The following is a 19,074-nucleotide window of genomic DNA, read 5'->3' on the forward strand; positions in this document are numbered from 1 at the left end:
ATCAGACTCAACACATGGGACATACCTGAATATGGAACAAGTAGTGCTGCAATATTTGAGATGAAGAGCACACATATCACACAATGGACGTTGTTGATGTCGCCCATGTTGTTGTCGGAGAGGTCGGATCCGTCGAAGAAAAATAAGGACAACGCGGAAGAAGACGAACATCATCGAGCAGTCGCGCCGAGAAGCTCTCAAAACCCTTATCATCCGCCTCTCGGTGCAGGATGTCGACAGGCGGGGTTTCGGAAACCTGCTCTCCTGTACGGCCGTGCACTTAGTCGCCGCGATAGGGAAGACTAGAGGGCGACGTAACAAAAGAAACATGGCGAGAGAGAGAGAGAGAGGGGGTGAGTGGAGAACTCTAGATGCGTTCCAACCGCCATGAGTAAAAAGTCGCATACACGCGGCAAGCATGCACACGTACGCTGACACGTACCCTTCTCAGTTGGTGCACCAAGCAAAAAAATTAGGCTCCACAAAACTGATTTCGAACTAGAACTCGAGTCACGAAACACGACGCACGTGTGTGCGATGCTTGACGAGGTGAGGCGCGCGCGGGGGGGGGGGGGGGTGCTGAGGAGGAGGAGTGTGTCGGGAACCCCGGAGGTCGGGGCTAGACAAACCCAGATTCACATCTGGCATAAACCTAACCTAGATCTCTAGGGCCTACAGTGTAAGAATCGGTAATACAACAGTGACTCTACGGCTGAAAGAAAATATATTACAACTCTTAACAGAGTTAAGATCCAAATTATTACACGTAGTGGTCACTGACCGACCACATTACAACAAGTAACGGAAACAAATTATGCTATTCTATATAACAAAACTGCAAACGGCCTAAGAGGCCATAACATAAGGCGACATCCAAGCCCATAAGTCTCAGGCTGCCGCCTGGGAACTCCAAACTACTCGACGACGTCAAGGTAGAAATCACCATCTGTTGGAGGGGCATTGTCTGAAACAAAGTATGCAAAGCTGAGTACAGGGACTCGGCAAGACTTAGTACAACCTGTTAGCAAAGCGGGTATGTGAGGCTTTATATGGAGCTTATTTTGTGTAAAGCCAGTTTTCCTTTGTAAACAAGAGGGAGAAGAAGCTCGTCTATCCAGACCATTTTTAAAACGGATAATAGAGTGATAACAACTCTAGCTCTATATCATCATGTTGAATCCACCGAATCTTCATCATTTGTTGAACCTATCAACTAGGATCACCCCCTCAATACCCTGAGAACGGATCCTTATTCACACACTTGATACAAGTTTTACAATTATGTCCAAGTTATCTATGATCACAGAATCCATCACCAAGTCGTCTGTAACCGTGGACACGACTTTTCGAAAAGATTTAACCTTGCAGGGGTGTACAACTTTACTCATACGCGCCGACTGACTCTTAATGCCACTAGGTTAACACACTTCCTTGGTGTGCCAGCAGAGGGTGGTCGACTAAAACATTTCCCTTACTTCGCATATTCCATGAGTCAACTTAACTGGAGAACTCCGTCATCGTAGGTAGCCATTCTTCGAGGCGGTCCCGGTTATTGTGCGCATAGGATCCAGTTTAATGCCCCGGCCACGCCCTGTATGATGCATCTTTGAAAACCTTTTCTACCATTTCCCCATGCGTATGGAAAATGGAACTCGCAAACTAAGTGACTCATGGGTAAGCTAGGCAAGTTCGGGCTAAGGGGTTCCCATAGGCCCCGTGTGTCTGTACGCTCAGTCTTGGTTCTGATGGCGAGAAATCAGGTCCTAGTATCGACGAGAACGACTCAAATCACCACATCCCCATGTGGTGGCCCATCCAAGTGTTTAAACATGATTATTATCTTTACTGATCATACCACATCATCCTGTCATACTAGGTTCATTCGTAGCTCTGATTCATCAACCGGATGGATCAGACTTCAGCAACTAAGCATGGCTAAGCATATCTCATACGACTCTAGCGATGCGTACAAGCTCAAACCTAGTTTTGGTTGGAGCGGTGGATCAGGAACTTTAGGCTACAAGGATGGAATATGCACACATAGGATAACTATAACTACCAATAATACATATTTGGAGCATATGGAATATGTAAGAACCAGAAGTAAAAACATTTCAAAACCATATATGAACCAGGTTGGGGCTTGCCTTGTCCCTCGTTGTTCGTGTGATGCTCTTCGGTGGCGTTGATCACGGGCTCGCGTTCGGTCCCTATCGAGAAGAACCAAATACCGGAAAGGAAGATCACAAACAAGACATGGCACAATGCAATGCACATACAATTAAAGGGGTTGGAACAACCCTAGGTGCATCAACTGAAATTAAAGGGGAATCTGCATCGAACCCGATATATGAGAGGGGTTGATTAGGGTTCCGCTAAGATTTGAATTTTAGTTGGTTCAAGCATGTATGACACATGGATAAACAGTTAGGATTTGTTTTTTTGAACATTTTGATATATTATTTGTATTTTCCTGATTTAAAATGAATTTCCAAAGTTTAATTCATTTTAAAACATTTTCTGAAATTTCCATAAATTATTAAAACTTTGACAGATATGGCCCACTCGTCATAACTTTATTATTTTCTAAATAATTAAGAAATAATCAAATATCTGACAGAGGGTCCCACATGTCATACTATTTTCCTAAATAGAAAAATGAATTACAGAAATATTTACAGAAAATAAAGAGTTATGGCGTGATGCTGACATCAGCATGGCCATGAGCTCACAGGCGAGCTTGGCTTCGGCGATTTCGACCGCGAGAGGGCGCGCGCGAGGGGAAAACGGGCAGCGCGATGTGGCCGACCATTTGCTGGCGACGCCGCTACCAAATGGTGGTCGGAGAGTGGCCACCGACAAGGCCGAGCGGCGGCCGAGGCAGGTGCCTCGTCGCGGCAGCGCTACGGGGCGCAATCGGGCAGGGCGAGGGCATGGAGAGGAAGAGGGGCTCACCCTGGTGGCGATGGCGGTGACGGCGAGGCTGGAGGGGGCTCGCCGGTGAAGAGTTTGGCAGGGGTGGCCAGCATCTACGAGGGTTAAGGTTAGGGTTCTCCGGCGCGGGAGTGAGAGAGAGGGGGAACTGGGAGACCTAGGGTCCCTGGGCGGTGGCGGAGGATTTCCACGCAATTGGTGCATCGGGTGGTCAGCGAGGCTGCCAGCGAGAAGCTTGGAGGCGCGGGGACGAAGACGCTTTTGCGAAAAAAAAAACCTGCGGGAAATGTTAGGCCGATGGGCTGCTGGTTGGGCCGAGTTGGGCTTCGTCCAGGGAGAGGAGAAAGAGAGGGAAAAGTGGGCTGAGCCGAGGGGAGAGAGAAGTGAGCTCTCTCTCTCTTTTCCTTTTTTCTGGTTTTTATTTCCCAAATCAAATTTGAATTTGAATCTATTTGAATGTGGTTTGAAAACTCAAACTTTTCAGAGATATTTCAAAGCACACATGGGATCATTGAATAACAACAAAACCATGATGCTTATCTTGTAAAAACATGAGAGATTTTGAAAGCAATTAAAAATAGAGAAGAATTTGCACATTAGGGTTTGATGCAAATTTTGCTCAAATACAAACTAGATGCATGAAATATACATGATCGCTCCTTTATTTATTAAACAAAGTTGGGATGTTACTGAAAGGAAACAGATGTCGCCTAGAGGGTGGTGAATAGGCGGTTTAAAACTTTTACGAGATCGGCTTAACAAATGCGGAATAAACTAGCGTTTACTTTGTCAAGTCCAAAGCTATATATCAAGGTTCATCTATGTGCACCAACAAGTTATGCTAAGCAATATATATAACTTCAAGAACGATGGCTATCACAAAGTAAAGTGCATAAGTAAAATGCTCGGGGTATAGAGATAACCGAGACACACGGGAGACAATGATTTATCCTGAAGTTCACACTCTTGCGAGTGCTAATCTTCGTTGGAGAGGTGCAGTGGCTTAGTGCTCCCGAACGCCACAAGAGGCCTCATGTTCAGGTGTGGTTGCTCGATGCACACCAACGCCATAGAGGCCTCACCCAAATATGCGGTAGTCACACCATACACCGAGCGCCACGAAGGCGCCTCACCTTATTCTCCGGTGACCCTTGCCACAAAGGCCTAGGTCAATGTTCCACTAAGGGATTTCCTTCGAGGCGGAAACCGAGCCTTACACAAAGGTTGGGGAACACATCCATAACTTAATTGGAGGTTCCCAACAAATCACCACAAAGGTCTAGAATCCGTCTAGGGTTCCAAGAACCTAAGAGCAACAATCTTCTTCCTTTCACCACCACGAATCATCGTGGAGAACTCAAACCGATGCACCAAATGCAATGGAAAATCCTTCACTCTCAAATTTCACCAAAGCTACAAAAGCTTGTGGAGGAAGAAGAGAGGAAGAAATAAGGAAATTCACATAGAACTCTAAGATCAAGATCTAGAGGATTCCATTCACTAAGATAGGGATTCGATTGGTAGAAATGTAGATCAAGATCTCCTCTCTCTTTTTCCTCAAATGGGGGCAAGCATCATGGAGGGATTGAGAGATAGAGCAAGCTTCTCAAGGTCAACAATGGAGAAGAGAGAGAGAGTGAGAGAAGCTACCGCCCAAGGAGGAAGAAGGGGGTATTTATATCCCCCAGAAAATCGATCCATTGGGGAATACCATGGGTCGGATAATCCAAGAAAAATATCCGGCCAAATATCCATAGGGTATACTGGGGGCTCGGCCGCTTAGTCCTTAGCATTTTTCAGGGGGATATTGCAAATATCCGGCCCCGGATTATCCGGCCTGGGGAAAACTAGCAGCAACATCAAAACGAGAAAGACCATAACTTGAGCATCCAGACACCGATTTTGATGATCTTGGGCTCGTTTTGAAGCTAGTAACGAGATCTATAAGATAATGCAGGGAACCCTCATAGTACAACAAGGGATGATAGAAAAAAACGATAAAAGGTTTGACATATCTATAAAAGACAAACCGGTAAAACCTCCAACCTCAAAAATGCAACAAGTTTCCCGTCCAAAAACCATTCTCTATAAATTAGAGCTTGTCATGAGAATAAGCACAAGATGTAAAACATCACATGGATAAGATCTAAATAACAACCAATAAAGTGATGCAAGGATGCAAAGGTTTGAGCTCTCCGAAGAATACGATCGAGTTACTCACTCGAGAGCTCTCTTGATAGTACGGCAACTAAACTATAATCGATCTCCAACTACAACATGAGACCGGTAAGAAAGAAACCCTATCAAGAGAAAACCTTAACCTTGCACGTTCCTCTTGAGCTCGATGATGATGATCTTGACCGTAACAAGATGGAACGCCTTTCTTGATAGTGCTTGCATGAAGAAATCTTGTGGATTGCTCCCCCATAATCTACCATGGGAGAGATTCTTATTCGGCGCATCTTCACATATCCATGATCACCATATGAATGTCAACTTCAAGTAAATGATCTCTTCGAGATGGTTCATCTTGAACTTGCATTTCATTTCTTCATTCTTCATCATGTTGATGTCTTGAAGTTAAACTTGAGGGCTCTCTTCATCTTCATCTTCAAGACATACTTGACACTTGATATTATTCATCAATTTCTCCTTATTACAACCTTGAATCCAACATATGGTTCAAGCATCCTATGGACAACTCCTACAAATATAACTCGATGCAAACATTAGTCCATAGGGGATTGTCATCAATTACCAAAACCACACATGGGATCTCCATGCACTTTCAGTTACAGAGTGCGCGATGACTCATTCTCTTCGCACTAACTTACAAGGACTAGAACAGCAACCCTTATAAACAGCTCCGACTCCCTCGCAACTAGCAATGTGGGACTAAACTTTAGTCCCCAAAGTTATCTCCAAGCCCTCACGTGATGGGTCTTGAGATTTCAAAAATTGTAGGCTATATGGGCTGCTTTCCGCCCATCTACATCCGACAAATCCCCTACCAGATCTCAAAGGCACATTAGTTTCAATCACCAATTAATATACATACACTTTAGTGGAGACTGTTAAGTTAAACTTCCACTTAGATAAGGAGCTACGCTTGACTACAAGTGAATAATTGAGTATGTCTTGTATTGTTAGTCTTGTGCAGCAAGTTTCACTTAATGTCGGTATTGTACTAGGCTCCATAGGCTTTCCTCGGGTGGAGCTTACAAATCATACTCCCCAGTCTTTCATGAACTTGCTAGAGATTCACCCAATTCTCCCACAATGTGTCAGTGTTGCTCATATATGTGTGTTCCTTCAGATTGCCTTGTGGGACACCCTCTTTGCTCATTAAGAGCCGCACATCTCAACATGCCTTACTATAGCTATGAGAGAGTTGCATCTGCATCAGAGTGGGACTACTAAAAGTTTCTCTTAACATAGTTGCTTTGGTTTTTTTCCTAGGTCCTAATTCACGTGATCTCCGATCTCATAGGCCGGGTTATTCTCGGCATATGGGTCTCAAACGACATCTCCCTAGATGCCATGTATATCCAATTTGGTGATAGTACTTTTGCATACTGATCAAGTGTTTGATACAAGCCACCCAACACCCAGGGTACGGAGGCACATGCAGAGCCAGTAGGGGGGTCGAGGTTGGTCGACCGAACTGGCTCAGTTCGAGGCAAAAAGAAAACAGGCCCTGATCGAGTCGTGCCCGTTTGCCCCACCACTCCCTGCGTCTGCCCTCCCTGCTCCAATGGACGCCAACGAGGAAGCTGAGTGGATTCAAGTGGAGGAGGAAGAAACATCGGCACTGGCTCTAGCTTAGCAAGAAAAATAGGCAAAAGGCTTGAGAAAGAGGGCACACCAACAACAACACAGCAGGAGGTTGATTTCCCGGGCATGACTTGGGTACGATCTACCATTATATAGGATCTATGAGATCATTTATTTTTGAAAAGGCAAGACATGTTCAAATATTCTCAAAAAAGTTGACAATACACATCTATGCTACATATGGAGAGCAAGAATTTGCAGCTTCAAATTCGACCTATACTTAGAGAACCAAAAAAGGATAAATTTGCTTGTGGATAGTGTTCACCCAAAACTGACACTATTCATTGTACAATTTGTCTTTTTTGTTTCTCTAACTGTAGGTCAAATTTGAACCAAAAATTTCTTGGACTTGTAGAAACAACCCGTAGGTATGTTGTATAGAAGTTTCAGATTTTTTCACAATTTTTAAATATGATTTTTATGTGTAGATCCTAGGATCTCACCCAAAGTAGAGATCCTATACGAGTCTCCCCCTTGATTTCCCCTTTTACTTCAAATGTCAGTTTTATTTTCTAGGTGTACTTGTTTAGTGACTAGGTCTAGTGACTAGTAGTGCGTAAGAGATTGCTGAAGATTAATTTCAATTTCAATGTTATAGGATAATGAACAAGCTATGTTGACAAAGAGATATTTGCAAAAAAATGATGACAAGAAGGTTATGCTACGGTTCCTCGACAGTTTCAACTTGCCAAATTGATACAACTTAATAGTGTGATACTATCTTATAAAAATGTAGCTTTAGTTTGTACATTCTAATTATTTTTAGCCATTTTGTAGTTATACTTGATGAAATGTGCAAATTGAACCGATATGGAGCCGCTTTTCTTTTTGAAACTTTCACCGGGGAAAAACTCCCCTCCTAAATATATTGATTCAAAAGATCATTACAAGACCAGGCTCCTGTCCACCCACAAGGATTGACATTGGTCAGGATATATAGTTTGTTACATCATAACTCACAAGATATGGATTTTTGGTTGAATACGTGTTTTTTTGTAAAAAAAAAAATACAGTAGAACTTATTTCTCCGACCCGGCCCACTTCAATCCCTCCCTCCGCAACTGTACGGAGGGCATACTGATTCAGTGTTTGATGGCATCCGAGATCCGCCGGTCAGCGCGTAGAACTAGTTCAGTTGGGCGTATATCATGCCACACACGGCGACGCTGAAGAGCATGCTGATACGTCGACACGTCGCTACGGGCACCAAACTTGGCATAGGGCCTGCACGCACGTAGGCCACATCATTTCATCTCTCAACGACGCACGCGCCCACCCACATGACATGAGGTTCGTTGTTGGGCGCTGTAGACAGAAGAGCCTAACGTGAGTGAGAGAGACACAGACGGTGCGCTAGAAAAGATGGAAGCCTATAAAGAATATAATGCGCGCGTAAACGTGAGCGCTTTCCCCCAAGCAATCTCTGCTTTCTGTTCTGCGTGTGCGCACTGCAATCATGCGGCAGTCAGCATGTTATTCTTTTCGGGAGCCTCCGACGCTGCAGTGTACTACCGCTCGCCATCATCACAGCGTCTCCAAAGCCCTTTTGCTGATCACAGTGGCGGCAGGGCAGATTCCTACTGCCGTCTGCCGTCCACCGGCTCTGGTTTATCCGCTCCAGCCGTCCAGCGCGTCTCAGACTGTCCATGTCGGCCGAGCACCATAGGAGACGGTGGTTAACGACACGGGAACGAGCACAGCTCACTGCCGCGCCCGTGTCGCGGCGGTCCGGCCGCCCAACGCGTGCACGAGCACGACGGCCACCGCTAGCTGCCGCGGCGAACAGCGGATAGATGCGTTCCCCAATGAATTATTACTATTCGCTGCTGGCTGCCGCGCGCCACCACCTCCCGTTTTCCCTCCAACCCCCATGTGCCCACTCCAGCTTCGTCTACCTCCGTTCACACAAACCCACGCTCGCCGACCCGCCACTATACTATTGCCGACGGACGGGCCACTTTCCGCGTCGTTGCGCCGCTAACCACGCAACGCAATGCCCACCGATCTGTAGCACACTGCACACAGCACCGGCAGCACGAAGGGCACCTAATTTAGTCTTGAAATCCACTGAGCCAAGTACACGATCTGATTCTCACTTTCTCCTTCGCCCCTGAGCTGTACTCTACTTCTGCTAGTCAATCATCGCATCACGCGAAGCAAAAAAATCTTGGCACATTTTCATCTCCTACTTGCTTCCCCCGTACCCACCGCGCGCCTCGGTGGGGCGCGCCGGTCAGAAGGAATGAGAATGTGAGATCGGCCGCCCGCCACCACCACCATTCCTCTAGCTAGCGCTTCCGTCGAGGGGACCCAGCCCAGCCGAGGTCCCTTGACCTGAGCTGTCGCTGGCGTAAGGATCGAAAACCAAAATCCCCTGCAGCCCGCAGCTGAAATCCATGCAAGCAATCCCGACTTCTTGGTGCTGGCCATGAATTTCTTATAGCTCCTCTCCCGCTGTCAGTCTCCACTCTCCAGTGCCTGCAGCAGGCACAAGAAGCTTTGCGTACTGAGCAAGCGCAAGCAAGCTCAGCTCAGCTCAGACTACTATAGAGTGCCGCTGCGCGCGCAGCAGGCCAACAGCCGGTCCAGCTCCAGCCGCTGAAGCTTGCTGCTCTGTCTGCTCCACCCCCAATGGCTCGCGAGGTCGCGGCTTTGCTGGCGCTACTGCTGTCAGCGGCCGCCGCCCTGGCCGACCAGGAAAGCGACCGGATCCGGCAGCTCCCCGGGCAGCCGCCCAATGTGGCCTTCTCGCAGTACTCCGGCTACGTCACGGTCAACCAGGCCCGCGGCCGCGCGCTCTTCTACTGGCTCGTCGAGGCGGAGCCGGCGGCCGGGCCCATCGCGCCGCTCGTCCTCTGGCTCAACGGCGGGCCAGGCTGCTCCTCCGTCGGCTACGGCGCGTCCGAGGAGGTCGGCCCGTTCCGCATCAGGCCCGACGGGAAGACGCTCTCTCTCAACCCCAATTCCTGGAACAAGGGTCCGTCTTCTTCACTTCAGCTCCAGCTTATCAGCAGCAGCAGCAGCAGCAGTGTATCATCGCTAGTGGCCGAATTTTTATTCAGTGTGAGTGTGTTAATGTTGCTTGTGGTTGCAGCGGCCAATTTGCTCTTCCTGGAGTCGCCGGCCGGCGTGGGCTTCTCCTACTCCAACACAACGGTGGATCTGTACACCGCGGGAGATGCCAAGACTGGTAATTGATTGCTCCATTCTTGACCATTTTTGTGCAAAGCCGTCCGGTGACACTGATTCTTCAGAATTCTGGTACCAACTTCCTGTCCTTTGGTGTCATTTTTGTCTTCTAGCACTGGATTCCTACGCTTTTCTGGTGAATTGGCTGGAGAGATTCCCACAGTACAAGTACAGGGAGTTCTACATTGCTGGAGAGAGCTATGCAGGTATATACTGTATGCTATAAAGGCTTGTTTTAAATGCAAGAATTTTGTAAAAAATATTCTACAGGAATTGGTGAAACCCCCCCTTGTTCCAAACGGGGCCTGAATTTTTAATTTGCTGTTCTGGCGTTTTTGCCAAAAGGAAGACTCAAACTATATGGCATGTGTGATATTTTCAGGGCATTATGTTCCGCAACTAGCCAAGATCATATACGAAAAGAACAAGGGCATTCAGAACCCAATACTTAACCTCAAAGGATTCGTGGTGAATATTTGAAATCCATGTTTTGATTGTACAAGTTTCATTTGAGTACATGTGGTGAAATCCATGTGGTGAATATTATGTATGCTAGTTTCTGAAAACATACTATTCCTGATCATGAAAGGTGGGGAATGCGGTTACGGACGACTACCACGACTATCTTGGCACATTTGAGTACTGGTGGAGCCATGGTCTGATCTCTGATAGCACTTACCACAACTTGAAGGCGACGTGCATTTTTGATTCCGCAACGCACCCTTCTCCTGAATGTGCCAAGAACCTGAACCTGGCTAGTGCCGAAGAAGGCAATATTGATCCTTACAGTCTCTATACAAAGCCCTGCAATAACACAGCCTCTCTCAAACTTGGCCTCGGAGGACGCTATGTAAGTATTTTATCTTCTAAATCTTGAAAACTGATCCTGCTGTAACTTTGTTAATTCTAATTGTTACATCAAAATGTAATGGTACAGTATTATTATAACTAGTTGCTTACAAGATAATTGGAGTATGGATTCTACGAGCAGGCATCGGTGCATTGTCGAACACAAAATGTTAGTTAAACATCAGAGTGTTTAACTTTTTTTTTTTCGAAATGGGGAATGGAACCCCGGCTTCTGCATCGTGATGATGCACACGGCCTTTTATTAATAGAGTAAGAGTACTTAACATGGCACTGCTATGTTACTTTGACACATGATGTCTTGTAGTAAATGCATATAAACCTAGAGAACATGAAACTGAGTAGACGGTTGAGATCGATTTACTATCACCCAAATGGTTCACCATTATTTTAGGCTGGACAATGAGCAAGTAGTTCAGTCTCAACTCTCGAGGCTCAGCAGCGGTGGTTAAGAAATAATGAAGTATAAAATTGCCAGTGTTCCAATAAATAGGAACCAAAAATTAGAAAATCACTAAAAGTGATGTAATGGGTGAAACACAATCTGTTAAGCAACTTAATTTGGTGATGACTACTTCCAATTAGATGGTTTTGCATTTTCTTTCAGAGGGTTCCATTTGGGTGTTCTTGTAGAGAGTGCATTCATGCACCTGTGGCCATTAACACTGCTTGAATTTGGGTATAATTGTATCAAGTATTCTACTTCCGATTGATAGGTATCTTAACATGAAAGGTCATGCTATGAAATTTGCTACAGTAACTTTCATCACTCTTGAACTATTTGCTCCATTTTTGCTTCTTATTTGTGTACCTAGAATTGCTATTTTCCACTTGATTGAATGGGTGAATGTACATAACTACGTATTTTTTAATTATATTTTTAAAATTTACTTTATATACAGCCTTGGTTGTCTAGAGCTTATGATCCTTGCACGGAAAGATATTCAAATATCTACTACAATCTACCAGAAGTGCAGATGGCGTTACATGCTAACACTACTGGAATTCAATACCCTTGGCAAACTTGCAGGTTTTTATCATTTTGACTGAAAAATAAATTTTAAAGTTCTTTCCCTTATTTTAAGTACTCATTTACCTATTTTTTGCAGTGATATTGTCGGCCCGTACTGGGCGGATTCCCCCAAATCTATGCTTCCTATTTACCACGAGTTAATTGCAGCTGGTATGAAGATATGGGTTTTCAGGTAAGCGCCAGAAGGCCCAGCACTTGCTTATTTGAGATCTCCTATATTTTGCATGACAGAGCCATCTACTAAGTTTTATTTCAGGATGTCTAGTACATGGTTTAGGCAGCTTAACATGGAGACTGTCTTGTTTCATCTTTATGTGTTATGTTCGACTAACTACGGTATATTAGTACCACCTTATATTGTTGTCGACCTATTGTACAAGTGAAGATCTTCTCCAAACATTTTTTTTTTTACTATTCCCCCTTCAAGGAAGGAAGAGGAATGAAAATTCCTTGTTACCACATTCTGAAATGATTTCTGGTTGCTGCAAAATAATCTATTGTATGATCATGACCTAGAATAATGAGTGACCATGCAATTTACTTTTTTCACAGTGGGGATACTGATGCGGTAGTTCCTGTAACTGCAACAAGATACTCGATAAGTGCTCTGAAGCTACCAACGCTGATGAATTGGTACCCTTGGTATGACCACGGAAAGGTCGGTTTACTAAAAGGCTTATCACTAAATCGAGAAAATTCTGGCTGAGAAAGAACTATTTTCAGCTTGATATTGAGTACTCCTCTTTGTTTTGCAGGTTGGGGGTTGGAGTCAGGTTTACAAAGGACTAACCCTCGTGACCGTAGCAGGTGCAGGGCATGAGGTGCCTCTGCACCGGCCTCGACAAGCGTTAATAATATTCAGACATTTTTTGAAGGACACACCAATGCCATCTCAATAGCCGCTAGAAGCAAAACGATAGCAAACCACGAAAGTCATATTCACTGTTTTTTTTTTACATTCTTCTTCGATTGATTTTATTATTACAACATGTTATTCAGTTATCCCTATTGAATTGTATGTATGTTTCATAGCTAATAGGGAAACCTGGCAAGTGTAGTGCAGCAGCTAAACAGGTCCTTGTATATGATAATGATAGTGATTGTTTGAGCAGTGCAATTTTCTAGATTTACTGATTGCACAGAAAGAGAATGACTGGCCTTTTGCATATCCAAGTTTTTTGGATTAGTCGGATGGCGAGGACTCGCCATGACATCCAACTGACTAACTGAGGTACTGATTGCATTGACTTACCTGGAGTCCTGACTGCAAACCTTCAGACTGTGCTCCAAATTCCCAACTCACAGTGAGTTAGAAGAACTGATATTGTTAAGCACAACCAAAATTCATATTCAGATTTTTTTCCAAGTCGGCTTATTATGTTGGAAAAAACGGAAAATATTTAATCGTCCTTTAGATGTCTACATAGAATTTCATGTCAGTAACTGGTGTCCATGGACAGGCAAAACCACACAGAAATTAAGCCATTGATACATAGTACAAGGTGACTCAAAACTGTGACATATGGTGAACTTCACTACAAAACACAAACTCTGCGGGATCCAATTTACATAAGGAGTACATCAAGCTCTTCTAGTCTAGTACAATCAGAGAAACAAAATTGAGCAACAATACTCGCGGTATACACTCTTTAAATCTTAATGGAGGCAATTCGCGACGCCCTACTCGTCATAGAGAGAAGGGAACAGCGGTAAAATCGTCCGACGAGGGCTGCAGCGCGCTGATCTTGATCACGTAGCTCCTCCTTCTCGACGCGCCGCCACCGCCGCCGCTGTCGCCTGAGCTCGTGCGCAGGTCGTCGTCCGAGCCGCCGTCATCACCCTCGTCCTGCTGGTACGCGGCGCCGATGCGGCCGCCGCACTTGCGGCAGAGCAGGCGGGACCTCCTCCTGAAGAGGCCCCACGACCATGACCAGGCGCGCCCCGGGCGGAGGTGGGGCGCGCAGGTGACCTCGTCGGCCAGCGTGAATCGGGACTCGTCGACGGCGTGGAAGGCGACGACGCCCTTCCTGATCTGCTTGCCGTACTTGGAGTAGCCGATGGTGGCCGTGTCCCGCGCCGAGGAGCTCAGGTTCAGCGCGTAGCCGCAGTAGCCGCAGCTGCCAAGTCAGGGAGGAAGCGCAACATATACATCAGTTTCCCTGATGCGAAGATGACAACAGGCAGGCGACAGGAGCTGAAGAAGCATCGGTGGAATTGGATGGAGTTGGAACCTGTAGGTGACGTCCTGGACGGAGGAGTAGCTGTCGAGCGACTGGGACCTCACCATGGACGACGATGGATCGGCGGCGTTCGAGAGCTTCTTCGCCGGGGCGTCCGCTTTACCTTTGGCCGATCAGAGTGGGGAGAGTGGAGCGAGTGGGGGACGGGGAGAAAACGACTAAAAAGAGCGGTTGATTGTCCGGTGTCTAGTCAGGCAGACGCAGACCCAGACGCGGAGGAATTTGGGCAGCGTCCGGCGCCTCCCGTGTCGCCACCTCGCGCGTCGTGCGCTTTAATAAAGTCGTTTGTTAATTAGTTGGGAGCAGCGGGTAATTGCCAATCGGCATGGGTGCTGTGTTTCCTTGCTCTGACCAACAAAGCACCCAACGCCTGTTGCGACGACGGCGGAGACGTGTTGGTGTCGAGGGGAGCTGCATACAACCATCGTGTTCGTGCCAGCCAAGCGTGATGGAGGGACAACCGGCGGCCACATAACTTTCTCCCTCTATTGAAACCTGCCGGTGGTCGGCTGGTGGCCTCCGTGTCCATGGCGGCCGCGCGCCATGTGGTGCCGGGCGGCCGGCTGCAGCTGGGGTACCGGAACGGGCGTCGCTCCAGTTTTGGACAGGCGCAGGCGCGCAGCCCAATTCGACTCCGAGCAACAAAACAGACTGAAGAAGCAGCAGACTAACGAGACGTCAGACATACGTGGCTTGTAACTTGTAATCACGTTACTGTATTATTACGTGGCTTATTACATTTACATACGGGTCGTTCGTTACAAAAGCTGTGGGTGCGCCGGTGCATTCAACCACAGCTTCGTGCCTAGGCCATTTCAATCCTCGATCACAAAGGTTACACCATCCTGCTTCTCGAAATAGTGCGTGGTGTGATCCACAACCTGCGAATATTTGCAGAAAGAAGCATCAGACTAGAACTGTAGCGCATCCAAGCGAAGCAAACGCCTCAGATTAAGCCCAAGATTACAACGATTGCAACTCAACTAGCAACATCTAACTCAAGCACAGTACTGGCAGGGGAGTTGTAAAGTGGCATGGTTTTGCAAGCTTCGCATCGTCACATCATGGAAGATTTGAGATGGTACACTTCCAGTTGATCAACTACACGGTCGAATCTTTTAGGCACATAATACTGAGTTTGGTCTAAATAAGATCGAGTTATTTTGTAGATTAGGTGAGCACCAGTTCTATTTAAAAAAAAAACTGGGCTCCATGTAGCTATCAACTCTACATACATTATTCAGTCTAGGAGAGACAAGTTGGTTACCAATTCCAGCTGAACAATAATAATGCATTTGTACAAGAGTTTTATCAGGATTCCGGCTCTGGATACACTAGCAGTTAGGTCAGGCTGAGCTCACAATAATAATTCACTTAAGACAAGATACCGCTCTACACAGCAGTAGCACATGGACTAAGTGAAAGCTTTATAGACATGTAACAAGTAAGAAACAAGAACAAGAGTCAGAAATAAAAGAGAACCAAGTTAATTCACTAGATAGACAACATATCAAGTTTTCTGTTAAGGTGGTTGCCGTTTAAGTTATGAGTTTTGGCAACATACCAAGTTAATTCACTACTCAGCTGACATACATATATATACATATAGTATGAGAGACTAAGGTTTATGCACTGCAGCACGGGGTGAGCAAAACAGTAAATAGGTGCCTAAAAGGCTAAAAGACATGTAGACTGCTAAGTGAAATACTAGTATAAAATTACAAACTCATGATGAAGTGCCTGACAGACATTCAAAATTTGCTATAAGTAACTTAGTTTTGCAAAGTGTAAACAATGCACAAAAATGCAAACATCATGGCTTGGGACACGGTGAAAGAGCATGTTCAGATAAAGCTTGGAACACCGTGCTATGGCGAATGGCTCGCCATTGCTTTCCAACCGGGTTCCAGTTCCAGCTCCAGTGAGATCCCAGCAGAAGATCGATGTGTTTTCTGTGTACGTTCGGAAAAAGTGGACCACATCTTATTTGACCATTTTTGCAGACGGTTTGGGATGCGGTGAAAGAGCATGTTCAGATAAGCTCAGCAGAGGTTCCTTTTCAGATATGAAACAGTGGAGTTTTGAGTTCCTGGATAGAGTGTCTCCTATACAGACGAATACAATGGTAGTCACCGTGCTGGCATCTATGGGGCGCAAGAAACGGTGCCAGAAACAGAAATGACCGGCTGCAACCAGTGCAGATAGCTAGCAAGATCATGGCTTATGTGGACAACATCGTACAGTGCTGCTTCAAAACCTCGGCGGCTAACAGGTGTGATTCCTCCAATTATTTAAAAAAGGCTGTGTGCATCATTTTGATACAGAGGCCAGGGGTACACCCTCCATTTCAAAAAAGGTGTGATTCCTCCTCCCCTCACGTTGGACTCCACCACATGCCGGTCTAGTTTGCATGAACGTAGATGCTGCCGTGTTCAAGGCTGAGAAGCGGATGGGCTTGGGTGCTGTGGTGCATGACCACTCAGGTACCCTCAAACTAGCCTGGAGTGAAGGGGGTGATAGCATTATCTCCCCTGAACTTGCAGAGGCTACGGCGGTTCGGAGACCTTTTGTGATCACAAGGGGTCATGGCTTCAGACACATTACACTGCCGTCAGATTGTCTCTCTCTGATTCAGAAGATTTCAGCCCCAGCGAGGGATCGGTCTCTTGTAGGCTTTGTGATGGATGATATCAAACGTCTCGCCTCAGAGTTCAGAGTAAGGCAAATGTCACGGCGCATACTTTAGCTCATAGTAGTGAGCATTCTATTTGTAATCTTTCTTTTGATGTTATCCCAGAGTGCATCCAGGAAGTACTTTGTAATGATGTGGTTTAATCAATAACACGATTCTCTCCAAAAAAAAAAAAAAAAAAGCAAACATAATGAATTGTTTCACGAAACCTCATAGAAGCTATTCTAGAAGAAACTCTTACCTTAGTGTTGTGGTTTTGAACTTTTAATGACATGTTACAATCAAATGCACGATGCACTACTGCTGCTAAAGATCACTACTGATGCATCTGCTCTATGAAGCAATTGAGATTCTCAATCTTAATGACACTACATATATAGAATTTTATAACTTCATGACACCGCATAGCTCCACAAAATAATCTAGTAGATGCAACGATTATCTTCCAGAAGCATTAAATGCAGTAATTAATGGTTTGAATATCACAGAACTCACATTGGTGTCGCTGAGCTCGAGGTTATAGAAATCCACGGCGTCTGCCTTAAACAGCGGCCCGGCGTGCCAGGTGCCCGTGTGCAGCTTGAGAAACTTGGGACCGGAGACCCGGAACACGCAGACCTCGGCCGGATCGGGAGGCAGGTAGTAATGCCCAGCGCGCGACTGCACGGGGCTCCTGCCGCCACTCTGTTCCGCCGCCCCGTCCACGACGGAAGGCTTGGCGACGCCGAGGTACCAGTCCTGGCCGCCGATGGAGCCCAGGCACTGCGTCACGCCGGCGTGGTGCGTGATTGTGGAGAACTTGAGCGGCTTGCTCTCCAGCCTCATGATGTAGAACCTGCCAAAGCGGAGGTCGCAATCTTCAGTTTAGGCCAGGTAGCAGAGGATGGTTGGCTGGGGCTGGTTCGTGCGGAATCTAGAGAGGGTGCGTGACCTGGGGATGCCGCGGCTGAGGTCGAGCTGGGCGTCCTGGGGCCCGAACTGGTCGCCGTCCGGGGAGGCGGCGATGACCTGCCCGAACGGCGCGAAGGACTCCGGCGTGGCCTCCACGGCCCGCAGCGTGAGCACCGTCGGCTCCTCCCGCTTGGTGGCTTCCATCGTCCGCGGCGCCGACGAGGCGGCTTCGGCGCGCACAGCTACGGCTCTGCCGCCGCTCTTGCTGGTGGTGGTGGTGCGAGGAGGGAGAGGTGGAGGGGCGGGGGAAGGAGTGGTGGCCGTGCTGCGGCGGCAGGAATGGCCGAGGCTGCACGCGCGGCCCAGGCCCAGCGCCTGCTGCATCCCGCTCGCGTGCTCAGTCGGCTCGGTCGGTCCCCTCGGGTCCGTATACTCGTAGCCTAGACTGAGAGGCCGACCGGGCGACGGGTGTCTGATAGTGATAGTGCTACCAAGCTGTGCGGTGTGGGTGCACCGGACCACCGGTGCATTGTGCGTGTGTTTACCTTAGCTTTTTTTTTTTAAAAAAGTCTACTGGTCTATCGTAGTAAAAAATCCAAACTAATAAAATTATAAATTGGTTTTTACACCAGCTAGCGACGATTATAGACACTAATGCGAACCGAAAGCGCGTTGTCGTCCCTCGTTCCTCCATTGCTAAAGTCGAACAAAGTTTGCCATATTAAATTTTGTTGTAGTAGATAAATGAAAAGTCGTCATGGTAAGATTCGAAAGGACCAGCTTACCAGAGCATCAACCAATGCCAAATATGATCCATAGATCGAAAAAGTGTCAAATGTAAAACGACACTAACAAAAACGAAAACCGATTGGATCCTAAAAGATCTGCATCTTTTCGATGAAAGGAAATATATTAATATCAAACTGTTATGATAAGGGTATGTCTATAAGGTGATAATCCGGTTTTGCTAATTCTCGGCTAGCTGAGATTTATATTACTCTTAGTCAAGTCAATTAGCCACCCAACCTTACCTCAACTGCAACCCATGAGAGAAACCATAAGAGAGAGAGAGAGAGAGAGATTGAGAGGGTCGGCCAACCTAGCTTGTTGGAGGAAGGAACTTACAGTTGAGGGTGGGGGTGGGGGTCACCTTCGCCGGGTGATGTCTGCAAGTGCACATGGTGTATGTAGCTAATTTCAAAACGTGAATACAGAGAAGAGATAACATGACGATATAAAGGACTTGAAACTCAATAACGATAAAGTGTCCTCACGGAGCTGAAGACTCACCACTACAATATTATGAAGTCTTTGATTAGGATATTACGAAGCCATTGTAGTGTGTATACGATGAGGTCCACATAAATGTGCACTTAGTGGCACTAACATATGCC

The 19,074-nt window shown here is 46.5% G+C and overlaps 3 protein-coding genes across 3 annotated transcripts; 1 reads left to right on the forward strand and 2 right to left on the reverse strand.

The window, feature by feature from the left end:
• The first annotated feature begins 8,673 nt into the window (after positions 1-8,673).
• On the forward strand, positions 8,674-12,981 carry LOC127344694 (serine carboxypeptidase-like 27). Its single transcript, XM_051371033.2, has 9 exons — positions 8,674-9,745; positions 9,863-9,958; positions 10,071-10,163; positions 10,340-10,425; positions 10,547-10,807; positions 11,727-11,854; positions 11,934-12,029; positions 12,410-12,515; positions 12,613-12,981. The coding sequence occupies exons 1-9, from the start codon at positions 9,400-9,402 to the stop codon at positions 12,754-12,756; spliced, it is 1,356 nt and encodes a 451-aa protein (XP_051226993.1). The 5' UTR covers positions 8,674-9,399; the 3' UTR covers positions 12,757-12,981.
• A 349-nt stretch (positions 12,982-13,330) lies between these two features.
• Positions 13,331-14,572, reverse strand: LOC127344696 (uncharacterized protein At4g08330, chloroplastic-like). The gene is made up of 2 exons (XM_051371035.2): positions 14,089-14,572; positions 13,331-13,974 (listed from the first exon to the last, which is right to left on the reverse strand). Exons 1-2 carry the CDS (start codon positions 14,142-14,144, stop codon positions 13,545-13,547), a joined length of 486 nt encoding a protein of 161 aa, XP_051226995.1. The 5' UTR covers positions 14,145-14,572; the 3' UTR covers positions 13,331-13,544.
• A 202-nt stretch (positions 14,573-14,774) lies between these two features.
• LOC127344695 (uncharacterized) lies at positions 14,775-18,101 on the reverse strand. Its single transcript, XM_051371034.2, has 3 exons — positions 17,721-18,101; positions 17,285-17,624; positions 14,775-14,978 (listed from the first exon to the last, which is right to left on the reverse strand). The coding sequence occupies exons 1-3, from the start codon at positions 18,062-18,064 to the stop codon at positions 14,913-14,915; spliced, it is 750 nt and encodes a 249-aa protein (XP_051226994.1). The 5' UTR covers positions 18,065-18,101; the 3' UTR covers positions 14,775-14,912.
• Positions 18,102-19,074: the final 973 nt, after the last annotated feature.

This window comes from Lolium perenne, chromosome 3 (genome assembly GCF_019359855.2).
Source record: "Lolium perenne isolate Kyuss_39 chromosome 3, Kyuss_2.0, whole genome shotgun sequence".
NCBI lineage: Eukaryota > Viridiplantae > Streptophyta > Magnoliopsida > Poales > Poaceae > Lolium > Lolium perenne.

Coding starts and splice junctions, on each gene's coding strand:
- LOC127344696 (XM_051371035.2), bottom strand. CDS start 14,144: ATGGTGAGGTCCCAGTCGCTCGACAGCTACTCCTCCGTCCAGGACGTC. Junction 13,975..14,088: donor GTCCAGGACGTCACCTACAG/GTTCCAACTCCA, acceptor CTGACTTGGCAG/CTGCGGCTACTGCGGCTACG.
- LOC127344694 (XM_051371033.2), top strand. CDS start 9,400: ATGGCTCGCGAGGTCGCGGCTTTGCTGGCGCTACTGCTGTCAGCGGCC. Junction 10,164..10,339: donor TGCTGGAGAGAGCTATGCAG/GTATATACTGTA, acceptor TGATATTTTCAG/GGCATTATGTTCCGCAACTA. Junction 10,808..11,726: donor TTGGCCTCGGAGGACGCTAT/GTAAGTATTTTA, acceptor CTTTATATACAG/CCTTGGTTGTCTAGAGCTTA.
- LOC127344695 (XM_051371034.2), bottom strand. CDS start 18,064: ATGCAGCAGGCGCTGGGCCTGGGCCGCGCGTGCAGCCTCGGCCATTCC. Junction 17,625..17,720: donor CTCAGCCGCGGCATCCCCAG/GTCACGCACCCT, acceptor CCGCTTTGGCAG/GTTCTACATCATGAGGCTGG. Junction 14,979..17,284: donor TCGAGCTCAGCGACACCAAT/GTGAGTTCTGTG, acceptor AAATATTCGCAG/GTTGTGGATCACACCACGCA.